At 35.3% G+C, this 21,768-nt stretch overlaps 1 protein-coding gene across 1 annotated transcript in view; it reads right to left on the bottom strand.

Annotated features, from left to right (window-relative positions):
- Positions 1 to 5,658: 5,658 nt before the first annotated feature.
- LOC128236782 (lysosomal acid phosphatase-like) overlaps positions 5,659 to 21,768 on the bottom strand; it is a 30,066-nt gene continuing 13,956 nt past the window's right edge. The window contains exons 7-11 of the mRNA XM_052951897.1: positions 20,039 to 20,180; positions 19,513 to 19,598; positions 16,789 to 16,966; positions 9,837 to 9,965; positions 5,659 to 7,612 (exon numbers count right to left, since the gene is read on the bottom strand). Coding sequence (XP_052807857.1) covers positions 7,485 to 7,612; positions 9,837 to 9,965; positions 16,789 to 16,966; positions 19,513 to 19,598; positions 20,039 to 20,180 — 663 coding nt within the window. The 3' untranslated portion in view covers positions 5,659 to 7,484. The remainder of the gene's footprint in view (positions 7,613 to 9,836; positions 9,966 to 16,788; positions 16,967 to 19,512; positions 19,599 to 20,038; positions 20,181 to 21,768) is intronic.

Below are 21,768 nucleotides of genomic sequence, written 5' to 3'. Positions count from 1 at the left end.
CAATAATGGGAAATGGGCCTTACCTAGGATGTCCCGGGGATGCGGGTGTATTTGGTTGGGATTTTATCAGCAGTGTGTCCCCGCAGGACGAAGATTTTACCCAGGATTTGCTAGACCGAAACTCAAATTCCCCGCCATTTCTCAGACCTTGGGGGGGGGGGGGCGTGGTTACAATTGATTGGTGCATAACTGTTCCTGCTTTAAAACTGCATGTGATGTATCTGACATTAATTCCGCTGACCCATTTGTATCCTACATGTAACTCAGTTCTATGGTCCCATACCATGACAAGGAAGTAGTCAGTTTACAACAAGAAAAAATGCAACAGAAATAATAATTAATGTGTTACATGGTGGTCCTGTAAACATCACCAGTCATTTCATTGTTATTCATATTTAAAATCACCGTACTTTTACCAATCGTTACTAAACTCGGCCATCTCAGGCAAGCTCAGAAGAATACTTCTCTGAATAATAGCCGAAGTTGTTTCAATTGTACGTCGCGAGGGTCAAGCACCTGTTATAATAATCAACTGCTCTATTGAGCAATATACACGTCCTTACCATGACTGGCTTCAAGTACTAGTGTTGGCTCTGTAGTCCTCTCAAACCTGACTGCATAGGGTGCATTCATGGCCACTCACCTTATGCATGATTCAAGCATAAGGCATTGACCACAAGTGACCACCGTCCAGTAAGGTTACACAAGGTAAACTGGACATCGGGGTATAGATTTTCCTTGATTTGAATGACGAGCTAATGACTAGAGTTCAAAGAACTGTCAGATATAATTCTTCTGCTAATCGGAACGTATTTGTTCATTTATTATCATGGTAGTTTGAAAGTAGATATTGTTAGACCATGTAAATGGTTTATATGTCCGTGGTAAGACATATTATGTCATAGTATGGCTGATTAGAAAAATAATACAAAAACACATGTGAATAAGGCAGAACGTATAGCCGTTTTTCTCAACTATCATTATACTTCTGACAGTGATCCATTTTAAATTCTGTTTGAAGGCATCCTTCGGGACTCAATAACAAAGCGTGGTCCCTAGCTTTGTGACCATATTAATGGGACACATTGCATCCTGCTCATACACATGGTGATGTTTATGTGGCGCTTAGAAAAAAATAGTAAAGGACTCGGGATGCGTAGAAAAATGAATCAGTATGCATACTTTTCAAAATAACTGCGATTGATTATTGTCGTTTTTCATTGCTCGCGGTAGGTTGGTTGTCATGAGTCAATGCTCGCGGTTGGTTGGTTGTCATATGTCAATGCTCGCGGTTTGTTGGTTGTCGTTTGTCATTGCTAGCGGTTGGTTGGTTGTCGTGTGTCAATGCTCCGTTTGGTTGATTTTTGTGTGCCAATTACCGCGTTTGGTTGGTTGTCGTGTGTCAAATATGGCGTTTGGTTGATTGTCGTGTGCAAATTATCGCGTTTGGTTGATTGCCGTGTGCCAATTCCCGCGGTTGGTTGGTTGTCGTGTGTCAATTATCTTGTTTGGTTGGTCGTCGTGTGCCAATGTTCGCAGTTAGTTGGATGTCGTGTTTCAATGCTCGTGGTTAGTTGGTTGTCGTGTCTCAATGCTCGTGGTTGGTTGGTTGTCGTTTGTCAATGCTCGTGGTTGGTTGGTTGTCGTTTGTCATTGCTCGCGGTTGGTTGGTTGTCGTGTGTCAATGCTCGCGTTTGGTTGATTTTTGTGTGCCAATTACCGCGTTTGGTTGGTTGTCGTGTTTCAAATTATGGCGTTTGGTTGATTGTCTTGTGCAATTTATCGCGTTTGGTTGATTGTCGTGTGCCAATTCCCGCGGCTGGTTGGTTGTCGTGTGTCAATTATCTTGTTTGGTTGGTCGTCGTGTGCCAATGTCGCAGTTAGTTGGTTGTCGTGTGTCAATGCTCGCAGTTAGTTGGTTGTCGTGTGTCAATGCTCGTGGTTGGTTGGTTGTCGTTTGTCAATGCTCGCGGTTGGTTTGTTGTCGTTTGTCAATGCTCGTGGATAGTTGGTTGTCTCGTGTCAATGTTCGTGGATAGTTGGTTGTCGTGTGTCAATGCTCGTGGATAGTTGGTTGTTGTGTGTCAATGCTCGCGGTTGGTTGGTCATCTTGTGTCAATGCTCGGGGTTGGTTATCGTTTGTTAATGCTCGCGGTTGGTTGGTATTCGTGTGCCAATGCTCGCGGTTGGTTAGATGTCGTCTGTGAATGCTCGCGACTGGTTGGTTGTCGTCTGTCAATGCTCGTTACTGTTGTGCTTCAATGTAGGTATGTAATAAAGACACTTAAAGTTTTACTACATTTATTCTACAAGTGTATGACATGTGAGTACATCAATAGTCTTAACCATACTGCCTCTCTGATACTTCTAGGGGTTCCACCTTGGTGCCTTAGCAGGGCGGTTACTGATTTGCATATAGAGGCGGAGCTTCTATGCTCACACCATAACAGTTACGTGGTTGGTTTGTTGTCGTTTGTCATTGCTCACAGTTGCTCGCGACAGGCTGGACGTCATATGTCAATTCTCGAGGTTAATTATTTGCCATTGGTCAGTGCTCACTGTTGGGTGGCTGTGTTGTTTTTGTCAATGCAAGCTTGGTGTTGTAATCGTACAACAGTAATGGTATACAAACTCTCGTAACTGGCTGAATTTAAGGGCGCCCAATATCAGGATGATGCAAAAAAATATTTTGAATATTACTGCATTATCATGTTTAAGCTCATTGGACATTTATGATAATAAAAAATGCATATGAATTAGGTACAGATTAAAGAATACATGCATAAGCCTCACAAAAGTTTTTTTTAATAAATAGCTATGTATCCACAAATTCCACAGTTAAAAGGCGCTAAAATATTCATTATATATTTGTATCTGTAGCAAAGTCATATGCTTTTTTTTTTGTTTTGACCTGTAATTTTAAAAAATAGATAAAATAATAAAAAAAAAATGGCATAAACCTATATTGTGTGCCTTTAAACTGCCGTTTGAATGTGGAACGAGCGGTTGCGCGAGAAGAGTCATATGTTAGTGAATGTGATGACGAAAGGAATCGTTCCTTGGAACGTGAGTTATATAAGATATTGTTCGCGAAGAGGACTATTTAAACTGCTATCAGCTAAGGCACAAACTTTAGTGCAAACTGATAATTATGTAACCTGAGCAGGTATTATTAATATGATTTATTTATATAACAGTATGAGTACTATTTAGATTTTTTAATGTAGATGTAATAGTCAAGTAATTAAGTACACCAGTGGTTATTGTCTAATATTCGATATATCTCATTGCAATATCCACGCAGTGGTACTTCTCTTACAGTACAGTAATCACTGCCAACATAATCACGTGACCATACAATATGATATCAGTAAAGATTGTTATCTTTATTATTTTTTTTTGTATTTTAACCTCAATGCACCTTGATTAATTGACATTTGATAAGCATTTAAAAAGGTTTATATAACTGAGATTCAGCTATACTCGCACATGTTGGCAGAAATCATTTCTAACCTAGGTAAAGCAAGAGTTGGTAAGGCTTTGGTAAGGCTGATGCTGAGTTTGTAGCAGCTGATTAAAGGATGAAGGATTGAAGATCATCTGGGTCCGTGTCCTTGTTGGATTGAAGCTCATCTGGGTCCGTGTCCTTGTTGGATTGAAGCTCATCTGGGTCCGTGTCCTTGTTGGATTGAAGCTCATCTGGGTCCGTGTCCTTGTTGGATTGAAGCTCATCTGGGTCCGTGTCCTTGTTGGATTGAAGCTCATCTGGGTCCGTGTCCTTGTTGGATTGAAGCTCATCTGGGTCCGTGTCCTTGTTGGATTGGAGGTTCATCAGCAGCTTGTCAACACCCTCCCAAATAACTGAATTATTCGGGACAGATGGTACCTGGATATCGCTCTGTCCAATGTCAGTAATGTTGGTATGTTTTTACGCCAATGAATGCAGAGACAAACTGTTCGTTAACACTGCTTGCTCTGACTGCTTTGCCGCTCTGGAGGAAACCATCCTTGTCCTTCAAAGGTGCAACACCAATAACTTCCGATCTCTTGCTTTGGACGAAGGCCAAAACGTCTTGGATTTGTCCTTTAAGTCTTTGCGGATTTTATCCATAAGATATTTCATGTTGGCCTTGCGTATTTGGCATTACACGTCTTTCTGTGACCTCTTGTAACTGCCTAGGTCCCGTTTATTGTTTGTGCTTCTCGCTTTCTTATGAGCTCTCTGTTTTTTCTCTTAATTTCGGTGTTCATCCATGAATTGATATGCCATGATGTTGTCCATTAGGAAGGTACCCGCTTTTCAATGGTTGTGTGTATGATGGTCTTCAGTCTTGGCCAGGGATCTTCTATGGAGGAGTCATTCATGGTGATAATGTCTGCCAGGTCCGATAAATCATTCCTAATGCCTTGGATGTCTGCTTTTACCATAACATGTATTGTAGAAAGACGTGTCTTTGCTAACATGCATCGTTTTATCTGTTAATATTTGTATTATTAACTGTCCTCTAGTAAAATTGAAGCTAAAATGTAATAATAGTAACTAACTTATTATACATGAACCATAAATTTAAGCCATACATGTATATGTGATGTATAACTGAATCAATTATTTCTATGTATTGTTCATTGTCTCGTTTCACTGTGGACTCATTTTATGATGCTGTAACATATACATATGTATGAAGAATGTATGTGGCACGTGTAACTGACTTGATCTTTAGTTTTAGGCCTTTCACAAACATGGATTCAGAACCCACTACCTATCTTCCAGCCATATATTGAATGTGTCATAAGACAACCTGTTGATAAGTATGTGAACCACACGCCATACCATAAATAATGAACTGACAATATAAAGATCCCATATACATGTATATATTATACTCCCACCACGTTGTGGTGTGGGCTATATGAAACACTTTGTCCTGTCTGTCCTTGATCAAAAATGCCCACTACAAGAAAGGATTGGTGAAAAAAGTCCTAGTCTGAAAATGTCTATAATGTATATTTATGCATTCATGGAGCAATAAATCTCAACATTACCCTTAAAAACATTGATGTATTGCATAAATACTACAATGAAACTAAAATATATGATTTTGGTTGATAATTGTACAAATCATGAGTTTTTACATTCAGTGTCCATTAAAAAAGGTAAACTTTCTTGAATTATCCACTCCTATTTTGTAACCATGGTTACTGTAGTGTTATATATTTTATGTTTCCATGTATCCTTTTTATATGTACATGTTTACTTATAAATTTTGTACATGTAGTTATCTGAACATTTCAAAAGTATTTTCAGACAATGCCTTTTTGGTACTTGGCCTTTTTGGTACTTTTTTGTTTTGAAGTGGGCCTTTACTTTTTGACCACCCGCATTTCATTCAGGGGATTTTACAATAACACTGGCCTGTTAGTTGGTAAGCGATTTTGAACACAAGAAGCATTCATACAGTTCTTTTTAAGAAATTAGCAGTTTATCTTGTGTACATGTAGCTCATTTAATAACACAAGAGGTCAAAACCTTTTATTACAATCAGGCAGTCACTAAAAACCCATTTATTCCAATGAGTAGCCTAAAAAGACATTAATTAGGGTAGTTGGCATTGAGAATATTATCGGTTAGAATAGAAATGTAACAAATACAGTTGAAGATATCACGATTTATTCAGAATCTTATATACCTGAGGCAAATAAGACACTTGAGGTGTGAGAAAACAGTTGAGGTGTGAGAAAAAACAGAAGTCAACAAATACAGTGCATAAACAGATTTAAAGAAGTGAACCCAAACAGACAATGGGAATATGATGTAAGCAATAAATATGATGTCATTATTTCTTGTAACTGAAATCAACAGCTGTTGCCATTGTGTTATTTGTATAAAACAGTGTGGGTACTATAAGTAATATACTTGGCTTAAAGACAAATACATAAAAAATATATGTCTGATATTATACCCCAAATCTTTTTTTTTTATAAATTTATATCAAGTTCCATTTCTGCTTGTCATGGTTCAACTGGAATGGTATACATGTGCACATATTAATTCATCATAATCAAAAAGAATAAAATAACTTGGATGATTTTTGTTCACAGAATAATAGAAACTTACGAAGTTTAAAAAACTGATCCCACTCATTTAAATTATACAAACTTACATGCAACCACATAGGTTTGATTCTTTCAAGAAAAACAGAGAAAAATTACACAAAAAAGCCATAAGGTTATAAATGTTTTATATTGCTTCATGCGTCTATGTTCATACAGAATATACTCACAAAAATTGTGATTAATACTGATATTTATTTGTTCAACACGATTTAAAATTAGTTTAACAAGTATTTATTGGTATAGAACGAAAAAAGAAAACCTTCCATTCTATAAAATAATATTTGATAATAGTAAGGTAGTATACCATTAGTTAAATTACATCAAGCTCATCCAATCAGAGTGCAACATTGAAATAAACACTGACATTATAACAATTTAAATGTAAGATTTTCTGTAGACAAAAAATAAAAAATAAAAATATTTTTATATACATAAGGCTTCTTAAAATCACAGCATTTGAAAAAAATAATCGAAAAAGCTTTTGGTTGTATTGGCCAAAAAACATAGCTTTTTTATATATTACTTATCAATAACTAACTTTAAAAAAAGATTTAACCGGCTTTATATTGGATGCCGAGACAAAGCTTGAAAACTAATCCAACTTTTTAAATTCATTTTATGCAGTAGTTGACACACAAATTATTAAACACAAAATAAATTTGGGCCTTCTATTAATTAATTAAGTAAAAATTGTGAACATTGAGATTGTTTATATCACAAATATTACAGATAAAAGTTGCCTTATCCTCAAATACAAGTTATTCTGTATACAAAATCTGCACGAGACATAAACCAACCATTCCATAAATAAACCCTAATGTTTTACATTGATAGTACAATTATTTTTTCTATATACTTACAAACTTAAACATCATAATTTCACTGTTGCTGTTTCAAAAGTTCTATTATTGTGCAACATAAGTTGACATAATATTTTAAATTACCAAGTACATATAAGTAAAATATATATTAAGTAATACTTTCTTAGGAATGAAATGTATAAATAGGGAAAAGGCACTTTTTATTGAAAGGTCATTTGCTGTAAATACGCAAAGCCCTGAAATTATAAACATTTGCTCTTTAAGGCCAAAAAAAGCACCATTTTGTTTGGGTTAACAGACCCTGCCATTTTTGGGTCAGTTGTGAAAAAATAAAAATAATAAAAATGAAAAAAATACGTTTTTATATGTGCGTTTTAATATGAGGCTTAAAACCTTTAAAGCTTTATGCAGAATATAACTGTAACGCCATTCTTCAATGATGACAATCAAGTTCCTATGAAAAAAAAAAGCCTACCTTACCTAAGTTTTGAAAGGCATTAAACCTAACCAAACCAATTTTTTTTGCCTTATGTAACAAAATTATTTTGATCATGAAGAGACATCAAATCGTCCATATGGCATGTTGGCATGTTTTCTTTGTTCTTTCACAACACATGTTATGCCTACAACTAGAACCACAACCAGCAAGCCAGTAAGTCCTATTGACACGATCCAGCCTGAAAAAGTACATATGTCGAATAAAAGGAGGATTCATTACAATTTAAAGAATGATATTCAGATCGTATTTTCTTTGTTATACAATTATTTGCATCTTAATAGCAACCTTGGACATACTTCCCAATAATTATTTTAGAATTGTGATATCAGATATACTTATTTAACATGATCCCTACCTGTGCGAAGTAAATTGGTATCTGATTGTTCATATTGTAACCTTCCTGAACAACAATATATCTAATAAACAGTACCTGTTCTATACCATTAAACATCTACCTGACTTAAATATTGAGTACATACAGTTTCATATTATACATCAAACTGTATAATGATATTTAACAACATTTTCTGTACTAAAATATTTAACACATGCCAAGACTATATAAATGTACACCTACCTTAACTATAACATTCAACATCTATCTGTCCTATAACATTCAACGCCTACCTGTCCTATAACATTCAACACCTATCTGTCCTATAACATTCAACGCCTATCTGTCCTATAATATTCAACGCCTATCTGTCCTATAACATTCAACACCTATCTGTCCTATAACATTCAACGCCTATCTGTCCTATAACATTCAACATCTATCTGTCCTATAACATTCAACACCTATCTGTCCTATAACATTCAACGCCTATCTGTCCTATAACATTCAACATCTATCTGTCCTATAACATTCAACACCTACCTGTCCTATAACATTCAACACCTACCTGTCCTATAACATCCAACACCTACCTGTCCTATAACATCCAACACCTACATGTCCTATAACATCCAACACCTACCTGTCCTATTACATCCAACACCTACCTGTCCTATAACATCCAACACCTACATGTCCTATAACATCCAACACCTACCTGTCCTATAACATCCAACACCTACCTGTCCTATAACATTCAACACCTACCTGTCCTATAACATTCAACACCTATCTGTCCTATAACATCCAACACCTACCTGTCCTATAACATTCAACACCTACCTGTTCTATAACATCCAACCTACCTGTCCTATAACATCCAACACCTACCTGTCCTATAACATCCAACACCTACCTGTCCTATAACATCCAACACCTACCTGTCCTATAACATTCAACTCCTACCTATAATATAGCTTACAACATCTACCTGTTCTATAACATACAACTCCTACCTGTCCATATAAAAGTCAATTCCTACCTGTTACATAACATTCAACCCCTACCTGTTACATAACATTCAACTCCTACCTGTTATATAACATTCAACACCTACCTGTTATATAACATTCCACTTCTACCTGGTATATAACATCAACACCTACCTGTTATATACCATTCAACTCCTACCTGTCCTATAACATTCAACCCCTTCCTGTTATATAACATTCAACTCCTACCTGTTATATACCATTCAACTCCTACCTGTTATATACCATTCAACTCCTACCTGTTATATAACATCAGCACCTACCTGTTATATAACATTCCACTCCTACCTGTTATATAACATTCAACTCCAACCTGTTATATAACATCAACACCTACCTGCTATATAACATTCCACTCCTACCTGGTATATAACATCAACACCTACCTGTTTTATAACATTCCACCCCTACCTGTTATATAACATTCAACTCCTACCTGTTCTATAACATTCCACTCCTACCTGTTATATAACATACAACACCTACCTGTTATATAACATTCAACTCTTACCTGTTATATAACATTCAACACCTACCTTGACTACAACATTGACTCCTACCTGTTTTACAATATTCAACACCTACCTGTTATATAACATACACCACCTACCTGTTATATAACATTCACCACGTTCCTGTATTATAACATTCAACTCCTACCTGTATGTAAACATACAACACCTACCTGTTATATAACATTCACCACGTTCCTGACATAATATTATAACATCCAACTCCTACTTGTCTGTAAACATACACCACCTACCTGTTATATAACACTCACCACGTTCCTGTATTATAACATTCAACTCCTACCTGTCTGTAAACATACAACACCTACCTGTTATATAACATACAACACGTTCCTGTATTATAACATTCAACTCCTACCCGTCTGTAAACATACACCACCTACCTGTTATATAACATTCACCACGTTCCTGTATTATAACATTCACCACGTTCCTGTATTATAACATTCAACTCCTACCCGTCTGTAAACATACACCACCTACCTGTACTTAATCCACTGGATCCAGATTTACCCTTTGGTTCGGGGTACCCACACTGGCGTTTCCAGTCTGTTGGTACAGCGTCTTTAGTGAGTTTCACAAACTGGTCAAAGGGGCAATCGAATGCACATCCTGATGATTAGAAAACACAATTTTTATTACTTGAAAATCTTAATCACCATCATGTGTTTTGTTGTATATGGAGATACAGAGCAGACACAAAAGTGTAGAAGGGACTGACGTATATTTGAAATTTATCATGTCAAACTCTGATATCTTAAATTTAATTTCTAATGCTACAGTGGATTTTTGCCTACTTTCTCTTTATACACAACAGCTGTCACAGAAGAGACAAATACCTCCAAATGGCAAACCATTCCTTTGAAAAGAGGCCATAACTCCAAGGTTACTGCACACTGCATCTTCTTTTATTATATCATGCATGTATTGTTTTATTTAAATCTGTTGAGTAATTTAGAAGTTACACTGCTGACAAGAAAAACTAGCTGATGCTCTAGCTGATCTCTTCTGGAATAAGACATCTAGAGCATTCACTAGCTTTTCTTCCAACACGATCATCATCAAATTTTACAAGTACATATTTGGGCTTGAATGCATCCTTATAAACCTGGGACTAAATCCCGGGACTGTTCCTGTGGCCGAATTAACAAGTCCATCTGACAGGTCAATATTTGTTGTAAGCACTACTGTGGCAAATATGCCATACTTAAGTTCTGCTGGTATTCCACTGGCATCTGGTTCAAAAGAAGCATGCTGGATTTGTTTTGTTTGTTCATCTTTCCAAGTGTCAATTACTTTTAAGGTAAATATTTGCTCATTCAGTTTTTGAAGGATCTATCGAACTTGACCTGTATCTTCTGATGTTACACCTGTGTACCAAAAAATGTTCAAATCTGTCAAGCCTTTCATGAGTTATCGTCCGAAAACCATTTTTCTATTTTTAGTAACAGTGACCTTGACCCAACCAGCCCCAATATCGAACTCCATCTGTATCTTCTGATGTTACACCTGTGTACCAAAAATTGTTCAAATCCGTTTAGCCTTTCATGAGTTATCGTCCGGAAACCGTTTTTCTATTTTTAGTAACAGTGACCTTGACCTTGGCCCCACCAGCCCCAATATCGAACTTGGCCAGTATCTTCTGATGTTACACCTGTGTACCAAAAATTTTTCAAATCTGTCTAGCCTTTCATGAGTTATCGTCCGGAAACCATGAAAACCGACAGACCGACCGACCGACAAGCTCACTCCTATATACCCCCTCAAACTTTTTTTGTGGGGGTATAATTATATCAAAGATTGCAGGATTTTAACGCAAGTAGAACTTGACCTGTATTTGAGAGTGTTACCGTTAGCAAGTGTATAAATCAATTTTAATTGTACCATAATTTATCTTCCAAAAACAAAGTTTTGGAAAATGCTAAATTACAAAAAAGGCCATAATTCCATAAAACAAGAAGCTAATGAGGGCCTATGCTATATAGTTACATTTTAGAATCAGCTAGTACAATAATACAAACTGTATGAAGTTTCATTTAATTCCATTCAATAGTTTTCAACAGTAGACAAAGAAAAGTAACAAATGGCAATAACTCTGTAATTAATCAAGATATAGTTATTGTTCTCATTTAATGCACTTCCCTTCATTTTGCTTATTCAATGAATGTTATTTTATTAAAATACATTAAGTAATTTAGAAATTATGCCGTAGTTAAGAAAAAGTAACAAAGGATTATAAGTATCTTTCATGGCCGGGAGTGTAAGATAGGTTCATCCCAACCTGAGTTTACTGGTTTACTGAGTTTCCGCAGAACCCCCTTCGTGAGGGTCGGGATGAACCTTTCTTACATGAGCGGCTATGGTAGATGTTTTTTCTCTCATCACAGTTAAACAAAATAAAGTAAAAATATATTTTTATGCTGGAACTCTTTTGTGCAAAGTGAAAATATTGTGCGTATAGATATATGATAATTCCTGGTTGTCATGGATATGCGCGCAGTGATTCAGATTATGTATATAGTCAAATCCTTTTCTAAATAGTTCTGAGGAGAGTGCAGGATTATTTCATGAATGGAGCGTGAAAACTTTTTTATGGTGCCATTTGAAGCGAGTAATAATAATTTGGATTTTCAATCTTCCACAAGACAAGGTTTTCATGATGCTAGACAACAGTTTTCAACACGGGAGGCTATTGTGTGAAAAAGAAGTTCCATGCGTGTACTTGTTTTATCTTTGAGCAAGATAAAAATTTCAAGCATGGCCGAATTCTTGGATCTTCTTATATGAGGTGGGAGAAAATAAGTGTAGAGAGGTTCAAGGTTTTCATACAATGCACTTGCTTTCATCATGCTTAACCATTGAATGAAGTTTTAAAAATTCCATCCAGAAGTTATTTTTAGCTTCAAAACCTATAAATTTGGAATGAAGACAATGGTCAGAGATGGTTAACCATGATTTGATTCACTTTCTTGTGTCAATTTAAGGAAATAAGGTTTGCAACAATGAGTAGGCACTTCAGAATCGGTGTATTTGCCCTCAAAGGCCAGATGTGTCATTTTTGATCCATTTTGGATATGTAGAAGTTTCTTTATATCACAGTTTTTCTTGAGGTCCCCGCTGTATTTATAAAAGAATTCTACTGATCAGGGCCATATTCAATATTTATCAAGCGTAGTGTTTGAAAATCGGACTCCATTTGCTATCGATAATCGAATCGAATCAGACTAAGCATTTCGATTTACTATCGAATAATAATCGAAAGTTCATTACATCAGTAAGGAATACATTCTTTAGACATAGTATCATCATAATCATTTTAATGGTTAAACCTGGAATCAGTGCGTGTGATGCTATAGTCATGCTTTTTGCAACAGTAAGTAAATTTCCATTAACTTTTTCTGTGTTTAATAACTTAAAACAAGAGGGCCATGATGGCCCTAAATCGCTCACCTGAGTAAAAGAGTTTAACCTTTGTTATTAATATAGCTTGTTTCTCAAAGAATATTGAACAAGAGCTGTCAGAGTATGTGACAAATGCCCCCCAATGTGACATTGATCTATGAACAAGTACATAAAAAGTTGATCTTGCCTTTATGTGTCAAATACATATTGCAAGTTATATTAAATTGCCTCTGAGCATAGAAAAAAACCCAATCATACTAAATGACAGCCAACACTCTTTATGTCCTCATATTCAGCATTCCATTGTGAATAAACACTTAGTGTATCTTTCACCTTAGAGGTAGGGACATGCGTCTTGCACACGACACGTTGTCTTGGTATGTCGAAAACATATGGCAAGTCATTTTAAAATCTGTCAATATAAGAGAAAGTCACAGCGCGGACACGACAGCCTATATTTTCCTTCAGGTTGCCATGGCAACCAGAGTTCTGCATGGAATTAATTTTTTTGAACAATGTTGAAAAAGTTAATAAGATCAAGTTGTTTAAAGGTTTTTCTATTTTTTGCTCTGGTGACCCCTAAAAGGGGCCAAACAAAACCATTTGAACAAAGTTGAGAGAGGACCATGTAAGGATGCTACATATCAAGTATGGAGTCATTCTGACCTTTACTTTCAGAGGAAAAGACGTTTAAGTGACAAGACAATGTAAAAACAAATGACCCCTGAGCAAGGCCAATTTGACCCCAGGACAATAATTTGAATACCTTTGGTGTAGGTCCACTAGGTAACTCTATATACCAAATATGAAAGCTCTAGGTCTTATATTTTGGAGAAGAGGATTTTTAAAGTTTTATTATATAAGACTATATAAAAATATTGAAAACCTAAGCCTATGAACACGGGGCGTGGCCAATTTTGACCCATGGGCTAAAGTTTGAACAATCTTAATAGTGGTCCGATAAACAATGCTTCATACCAAATATCTAAGGCCTTCGCCTTTTGGTTTCGGAGAAGAAGATTTTATAAGTTTTCATCATATACATATATAAGGAAACCCATGACCGCCCGGGTGGGGCCATTTTTTGACCCCAGGGCCAAAGATTGAACAATATTGGTACAAGTCAACTAGATGATATATCATGCCAAATAATTCTAAGCTCTTGTCACTACTTGATTTTACGTGTGTATCAATATATGTATATTTGTTATTAATTGTTGTATGTGGCCCATATTGAAAATTGGTATGTGTACTAAATATGTTATCCAGTTTAAATTAAGACGTTACTTGTCTTTGTGAGTTCGGAGAAGATTTTTTAAGTTTTCACTATAACACATATAGAGAAAACCCATCAGCCCCGGGGTGTGGCCAATTTTGACCCCAGGGCCATAATTTGAACAAACTTTGTAGAGGTCCACTAGACGATGAATCATGCCAAATATCTAAGGCCCCGGGGTGTGGTTAATTTTGACCCCAGGGCCATAATTTGAACAAACTTTGTAGAGGTCCACTAGACGATGAATCATGCCAAATATCTAAGCTCTAAGCCATGTAAGTTCAGAGGAGATGATTTTTGAAGTTATCACTATAAACATATAGAGAAAACCCATGACCCCCCAAGGGGGCGGGGCCAATTTTGACCCCAAGGCCATAATTTGAACAATCTTTGTAGAGGTCCACTAGACGATGAATCATGCCAAATATCTAAGCTCTAGTCCAAGTAAGTTCAGAGGAGAAGATTTTTGAAGTTTTAACTATAAACATATAGAGAATACCCTAACCCCCCTGGGCGGGGCCAATTTTGACCCCAAGGCCATAATTTGAACAATCTTTGTAGAGGTCCACTAGACGATGAATCAAGCCAAATATCTAAGCTCTAAGCAACGTAAGTTCAGAGGAGATTTTTGATTTTTTTAAATATAAACATATAGAGAAAACCCATGACCACCCAGGGGCGGGGCCAATTTTGACCCCAAGGCCATAATTTGAACAATCTTTGTAGAGGTCCTCTTGATGATGAATCATGCCAAATATCTAAGCTCTAGTCCAAGTAAGTTCAAAGGAGAAGATTTTTGAAGTTTTCACTATAAACATATAGAGAATTCCCTAACCCCCCGGGGCGGGGCCAATTTTGACCCCAAGGCCATAATTTGAACAATCTTTGTAGAGGCCCACTAGACGATGAATCATGCCAAATATCTAAGCTCTAGTCCAAGTAAGTTAAGAGGAGAAGATTTTTGAAGTTTTAACTATAAACATATCAAGTATACCCATGACCCCGGGGCGGGGCCAATTTTGACCCCAAGGCCATAATTTGAACAATCTTTGTAGAGGTCCACTAGACGATGAATCATGCCAAATATCTAAGCTCTAGTCCAAGTAAGTTCAAAGGAGAAGATTTTTGAAGTTTTCACTACAAACATATAGAGAAAACCCATGACCCCCCGGGGCGGAGCCAATTTTGACCCCAAGGCCATAATTTGAACAATCTTTGTAAAGGTCCACTAGACGATGAATCATGCCAAATATCTAAGCTCTAGTCCAAGTAAGTTCAGAGGAGAAGATTTTTGAAGTTTTAACTATAAACATATAGAGCATACCCATGACCCCCCGGGGCGGGGCCAATTTTGACCCCAGGGCCATAATTTGAACAAACTTTGTAGAGGTCCACTAGACGATGAATCATGACAAATATCTAAGCTCTAGGCCAAGTAAGTTCAGAGGAGAAGATTTTTAAAGTTTTTTTAGAGAAAACCCATGACCCCCCGGGGCGGGGCCAATTTTGACCCAAGGGCCATAATTTGATCAATCTTGGTAGAGGACCATTTGGTGATCCTACCTACCATATATCAACGGCCTAAGCCTTGTGGTTTGGGAGAAGAAGATTTTTGAAGTTTTTCCTTTCCATTGCCATGGCAACCAGAGTTCTGCATGGATTTCAATTCTTTGAACAATTTTCAAAGGGGACCACCCAAGGAACATTCCTGTGAAGTTTGGATGAAATTGGCTAAGCGGTTTATGAGGAGATGTCGTTTAAAGTAAAAGTTTACGGACGGACGGACAGACGATGGACGGACGCCGGACAAATTGTGATCACAAAAGCTCACCTTGTCACTATGTGACAGGTGAGCTAAAAAAAGCATAACAACAAAACACATACTTAATAATTGCACATCAATTGTAAAATGATGCACACCACATCAAGTAAGTTATTTTAGAATTTTATCCATGTAAAAGCATATTAAATATTTGTGAACTAGCTTTGCATTCACTAACCTGCTATATGGCAAATTTCATTAGAATATCTTAATTTCAAATAATTGTCGCTAAAAAGTAAATTAATAAATTACAAGCGATTCCAAAAAAGGTTTCAAAAACGGAATGCATCGAGCCAGGATCCCCAGTATTTACGGGTAAAACTGGACCCACTACACCATAGAGACAGGTTATTGAAGAAGGTTTTATGAAATATATAAACAATTAAAGAAAAAAATTGGGAGAGCTTGTAAGTTATTAAGCAAAAGGGTTTACAATCACCGCATTTGTGTAAAAGAGTGACCCCCCTTGTAAAAATGAACTCGACGAATTTACTGGAAAGAAAAATTGTCATTTAATCGACTTATACCAAAAAACTAAAACAATATTTAGTTACCGGAAGTATCATTAGCGACATCGATTTTGGTTAACTACTATCGATTGTCACCGACATAGCATTGTCAGCGATGATTAATCGATTGTACTCGATAATCATTTCATCACTAATCAAGCGTCTTAGTAACAATTTCAACTTTATAATAATAGTGAAAAATTGCCTTTTTTTAATTTGAATTTTAAGAAAACAAACAATGTTTGTGAACCACAAATATGAAAATAAGCAAGAAAATGGTCTAAACAATACATGCATATGAATAAATCTGATGAAAAGTAGCAGGTATTTAAAATAATCTTTGTCAAAATTACAAAATTCTCACTGTTAAAGTTGAAAATATTCACTAAGATGCTTATTGAATACCGCCCCAGAAACCAAACTTACCAGGTAAAGTTAGCGGTACAAATTTATCATTGTAGGTCTGGTTCTTGTAGAAAATGTTGACATAGAAAGACTTTGAAGGATCCTCGTGCAACTCTGCTACAACTGTTGCTGTGTATTGGGGACTAACGTCGTTGAACAGACCCAGCGCTGATAACAGAGCTGCTACTGTAGTGTCATGCTGGAAAACATTCACAATTGTTAATGTTAAAGGTGTTCAATATAGGTTTATGCAATAATTATGATCATGTTTTATTCATTTGACTTTAATGATCAAAAACACAGATTATGATAATTATGTGTAAATATTTGCCTTTATGAATGTGTTTTTGAATTAAAGCGCCTTGGCCACAAACTTCCAAGTTCAAAAGGTGCCAAAATACTGCTTATATTCTTCAAACTGTACTCAAATCATATGTTTTTGTTTTGTTTTGATCATCAAATCAGTAAATCAGGATATCCAATAAAATTGAAAAGAGATTTTTTTGCATCAACCTTTTTTTATATGCTTTCTCATGGTTTACCGAGAGTTATCAGTGAAATATAATTGATATTTCACTGGTTCAAACAGTGAAAATATCAATTTGATATTTTTCATTATAGCCCATTCTCACAACCAAACTTAAGCTGTACAGGGCTGGGACACAATTTCAACAACATCATTTCAGAAATGAAATTATGTTCCCATACAATTTGGCACGTTTTTCTTAAACAATGCAATTAACAGTCATATACATGAAGTATCCTTATTATCCATACAACAAAAAGTAAAATTGTTTATTTTAGTGTAAGATAGTAATATATTTCACCTCATGAACATCAAATGTGAATATATAACTTTTGGTGCTCCTTTTAGTGATAGACAAAGGGTAAGAAATTTTAATGGTTAAGGTTACCGGTACTTGATTGATTGTCCAAGTATCGAATACTATACACAATCATAGTCTGGTACTGACTGACGATCATCAATGTTCTGCATTACCAATTTTACCATCCCTAATCTTTATACAGAAGTACATGCCAATCTTGATAATATCCAGTACAGTAAAGTCCAATATATAATATTGGTCATTCAAAGACTTAATGTCAATGCAACGGAAATCACTCAGGGTATATATGGAAACAAGGGGTCAATACTCGGTCACTTGGACTTTACAAGTGGTTGCCCATTGACCAAATGTGTCATTCATTTAATATATAGCGTATTAAAACTGAACTCTCGAAGATTTATAGTTTTTTTACAACTTTTTTTATTTTTTGTCTTGGAAAGAGCAAATTGATAAAAGATTGCTCAGACAAAAGATCAGATTGCAGATTTTCATATTTCCGTTCGAAAATTAATGTTTAAAAATGCATAAAACATCAATTTTTAAACTTAAATATAAAAATCTGCACTCTATTTTTTTTTGTCTTATATAACTGGTTTCCATTCATTTTTACAAAAATTGGCTCATTCCAAGGCAAAAAATAAAAAAGTTGTCAAAACGTTCAATCTGTGAGAGTGCAGCTTTAACAGTTGAAAGTCTTGAAATGAAAAACATTTTCAAAACTAGTTAATGGGATTAACTGAATCAAGTTTTCAAAAAATTATGATTTTCTCAATAGAGAATGAATAATGGTTCTGTCATATTTTGAACATTTTTTTATTGCTTTATATGTTAACCGAATTTGGTGCTTAAACTTGCCTACTAAGGTTATTCATTATGGAAAAAAGATGAAAATACTCTTTAAAAAATGAGTTAGTGCTCAAGTTCAACATTTGCTCTAAAACAACATTTTTTCAACTTTCTGAAAATCTATATGGTATACGGGCCATAAAATCATACATAACTTATATAGCAGTGCTCCAGCCAGGATTTGGAAAGGGTACAGGGTGCTAGGTCAGAAACGGTACTTTTGATGTGCATTGAATGAGCCTTAATGGGGCAATTGCAAGAGTCAATGGTCAATTCATATTAATTATGTGTGTGTTCAACTACTTTCAATACTAATGGTTTATTATGAATACCTTTGCTGTTATCTCTACTGAAGTGTCAAAATTGTGTATATTTATTATATTTATACTTATTTCTGAAAATTGACTTGACAATACGTCCAATAAATATCAAATATAGATCATAAACATCAAAGAGGGCTCTGTCAAACAAAAGGGCACAGCAAGTCATAGTTAAGAAGCTGCAGGGTGCTGGAAAAGGGCAGCAGGGTGCTCCTTCCTGCTATTTAGGCCTAGCAGGAGCTTTTTATAGGCCATCAATTTTGGGGTAATCATGGACTCGCCATTAAGACACAATGCTATTGGGTTATCCATAAGATAATGTAACAGAATAACACCAGAAAGGTTACCCAAATGTGTACTACTTGATTATGTATAGGACCAATAATGGTGGGTCTTTAGGCCCGTTTTGAATATTTTAAGCAGCCCTGATATGAAGTACAAAAAACTTTAATCCTATTCATTTCATATCTGACAAACAATTAAAAAATAGAGTTTTTCAATTTGATATGCTGCATCAGAATTCGTCATAAATTCATATTTTTTAAAATAATTTTGCTAATCATTTTGGCTTACAATGTCTGTCTTCTGACTGTTGCTAATGTCTAAATGAACTGTTTCTATTCTACTAACAGATAGATATTTTGAAACCAAAATAGTATCAGGTGATGTTTAGCTTAGGTTGAGTAGTATATAGTTATGCTGGTATACAGTAGACACTGATATGGACTTACCCCTGAGTACATGTACATCCTTGTTGTCACATTCAGAAACTGCATCTTATTTTTCATGTTTTCAATGTAACGACCTAATAGAGGACCTGCAGTAAAGAATTTCAACATGAATTTATCAGCTATGCTTTAAAGGTAAGCCAGTTTTGTAAGATTTAATACAAAATAGACATTCTGATACAAAGATGAGTGTAGGTGTTTATATTCCTTTTCTTTAACTTAAAACAGATAACCAAATGCAAAACACAAACAAGAGTGATCTGCTTTCAATTAAACAAATCCATGTACACACAAATATGGCCACAAGAAGACAACATATTGAATACATCAAAGCCGTTAACTTATGCAATTTACCTCCCTTGAGCATGCTCTTCTCCCTTCAACTAAAGTGAAAAATAAACTGCACAATTACCTCCCTTGAGCATGCTCTTCGCCCGTCCCAATCAAGAAAATAATAAACTACACAGTTACCTCCCTTGAGCTTGCTCTTCTCCCTTCTACTATAGAGCAAATAAACTGCACAAATTACCTCCCTTGAGCATGCTCATCTCGCTCCCATTATAGAGCAGGGTAAACTGAAAGTTCTCCAGTTTTCGTAGTTTCTCAAACACAGTCTGAGTATTGTTCCATTTCTGGTCTGCCCATGTGTTCACTGTCAGGTTGTGGGACTTCTGTTGGTGATAATTTACAAAATATTAATATTTAAAAGCCAGTTGTGGATGAAACTCCATCCCACTCACCCTCAAATAAAACTACTTAAAAATATATATATATTCAAAAACATATACTTTATTAAAAAAGATCATCAAACTATTCTTATAAATGTATTCACTATGCAATCTGAGTTGTCGTAAATATTAAGCAACTATTAACATCCATGTCAAAACACACAAAGTATTAAGCAACTATTAACATCCATGTCAAAACACACAAAGTATTAAGCAACTATTAACATTCATGTCAAAACACACAAAGTATTAGGCAACCATTAACATCTATGTCAAAACACACAAAGTATTAAGCAACCATTTACATCCATGTCAAAACACACAAAGTATTAAGCAACTATTAACATCCATGTCAAAACACACAAAGTATTAAGCAACTATTAACATTCATGTCAAAACACACAAAGTATTAGGCAACCATTAACATCCATGTCAAAACACACAAAGTATTAAGCAACTATTAACATCCATGTCAAAACACACAAAGTATTAAGCAACTATTAACATCCATGTCAAAACACACAAAGTATTAAGCAACTATTAACACTCATGTCAAAACAAACAAAGTATTAAGCAACAATTAACATCCATGTCAAAACACACAAAGTATTAGGCAACCATTAACATCCATGTCAAAACACACAAAGTATTAAGCAGCTATTAACATCCATGTCAAAACACACAAAGTAATAAGCAACTATTAACACTCATGTCAAAACACACAAAGTATTAAGCAACAATTAACACTCATGTCAAAACACACAAAGTATTAAGCAACCATTACCATCCATGTCAAAACACACAAAGTATTAAGCAATTATTAACATCCATGTCAAAATACACAAAGTATTAAGCAACAATAACATCCATGTCAAACACACAAAGTATTAAGCAACCATTAACATCCATGTCAAAACACACAAAGTATTAAGCAACAATTAACATCCATGTCAAAACACACAAAGTATTAAGCAGCTATTAACATCCATGTCAAAACACACAAATTAGTAAGCAACAATTAACACTCATGTCAAAACACACAAAGTATTAAGCAACTATTAACATCCATGTCAAAACACACAAAGTATTAAGCAACTATTAACATCCATGTCAAAACACACAAAGTATTAAGCAACTATTAACATTCATGTCAAAACACACAAAGTATTAAGCAACTATTAACATCCATGTCAAAACACACAAAGTATTAAGCAACTATTAACATCCATGTCAAAACACACAAAGTATTAAGCAACTATTAACATTCATGTCAAAACACACAAAGTATTAAGCAACTATTAACACTCATGTCAAAACACACAAAGTATTAAGCAACTATTAACATTCATGTCAAAACACACAAAGTATTAAGCAACTATTAACACTCATGTCAAAACACACAAAGTATTAAGCAACAATTAACATTCATGTCAAAACACACAAAGTATTAAGCAGCTATTAACACTCATGTCAAAACACACAAATTAGTAAGCAACAATTAACACTCATGTCAAAACACACAAAGTGTTAA

Source organism: Mya arenaria, chromosome 1 (assembly GCF_026914265.1).
Source record: "Mya arenaria isolate MELC-2E11 chromosome 1, ASM2691426v1".
NCBI classification, from domain to species: Eukaryota; Metazoa; Mollusca; class Bivalvia; order Myida; family Myidae; genus Mya; species Mya arenaria.
This window is presented reverse-complemented; position numbering and strand designations above follow the sequence as displayed.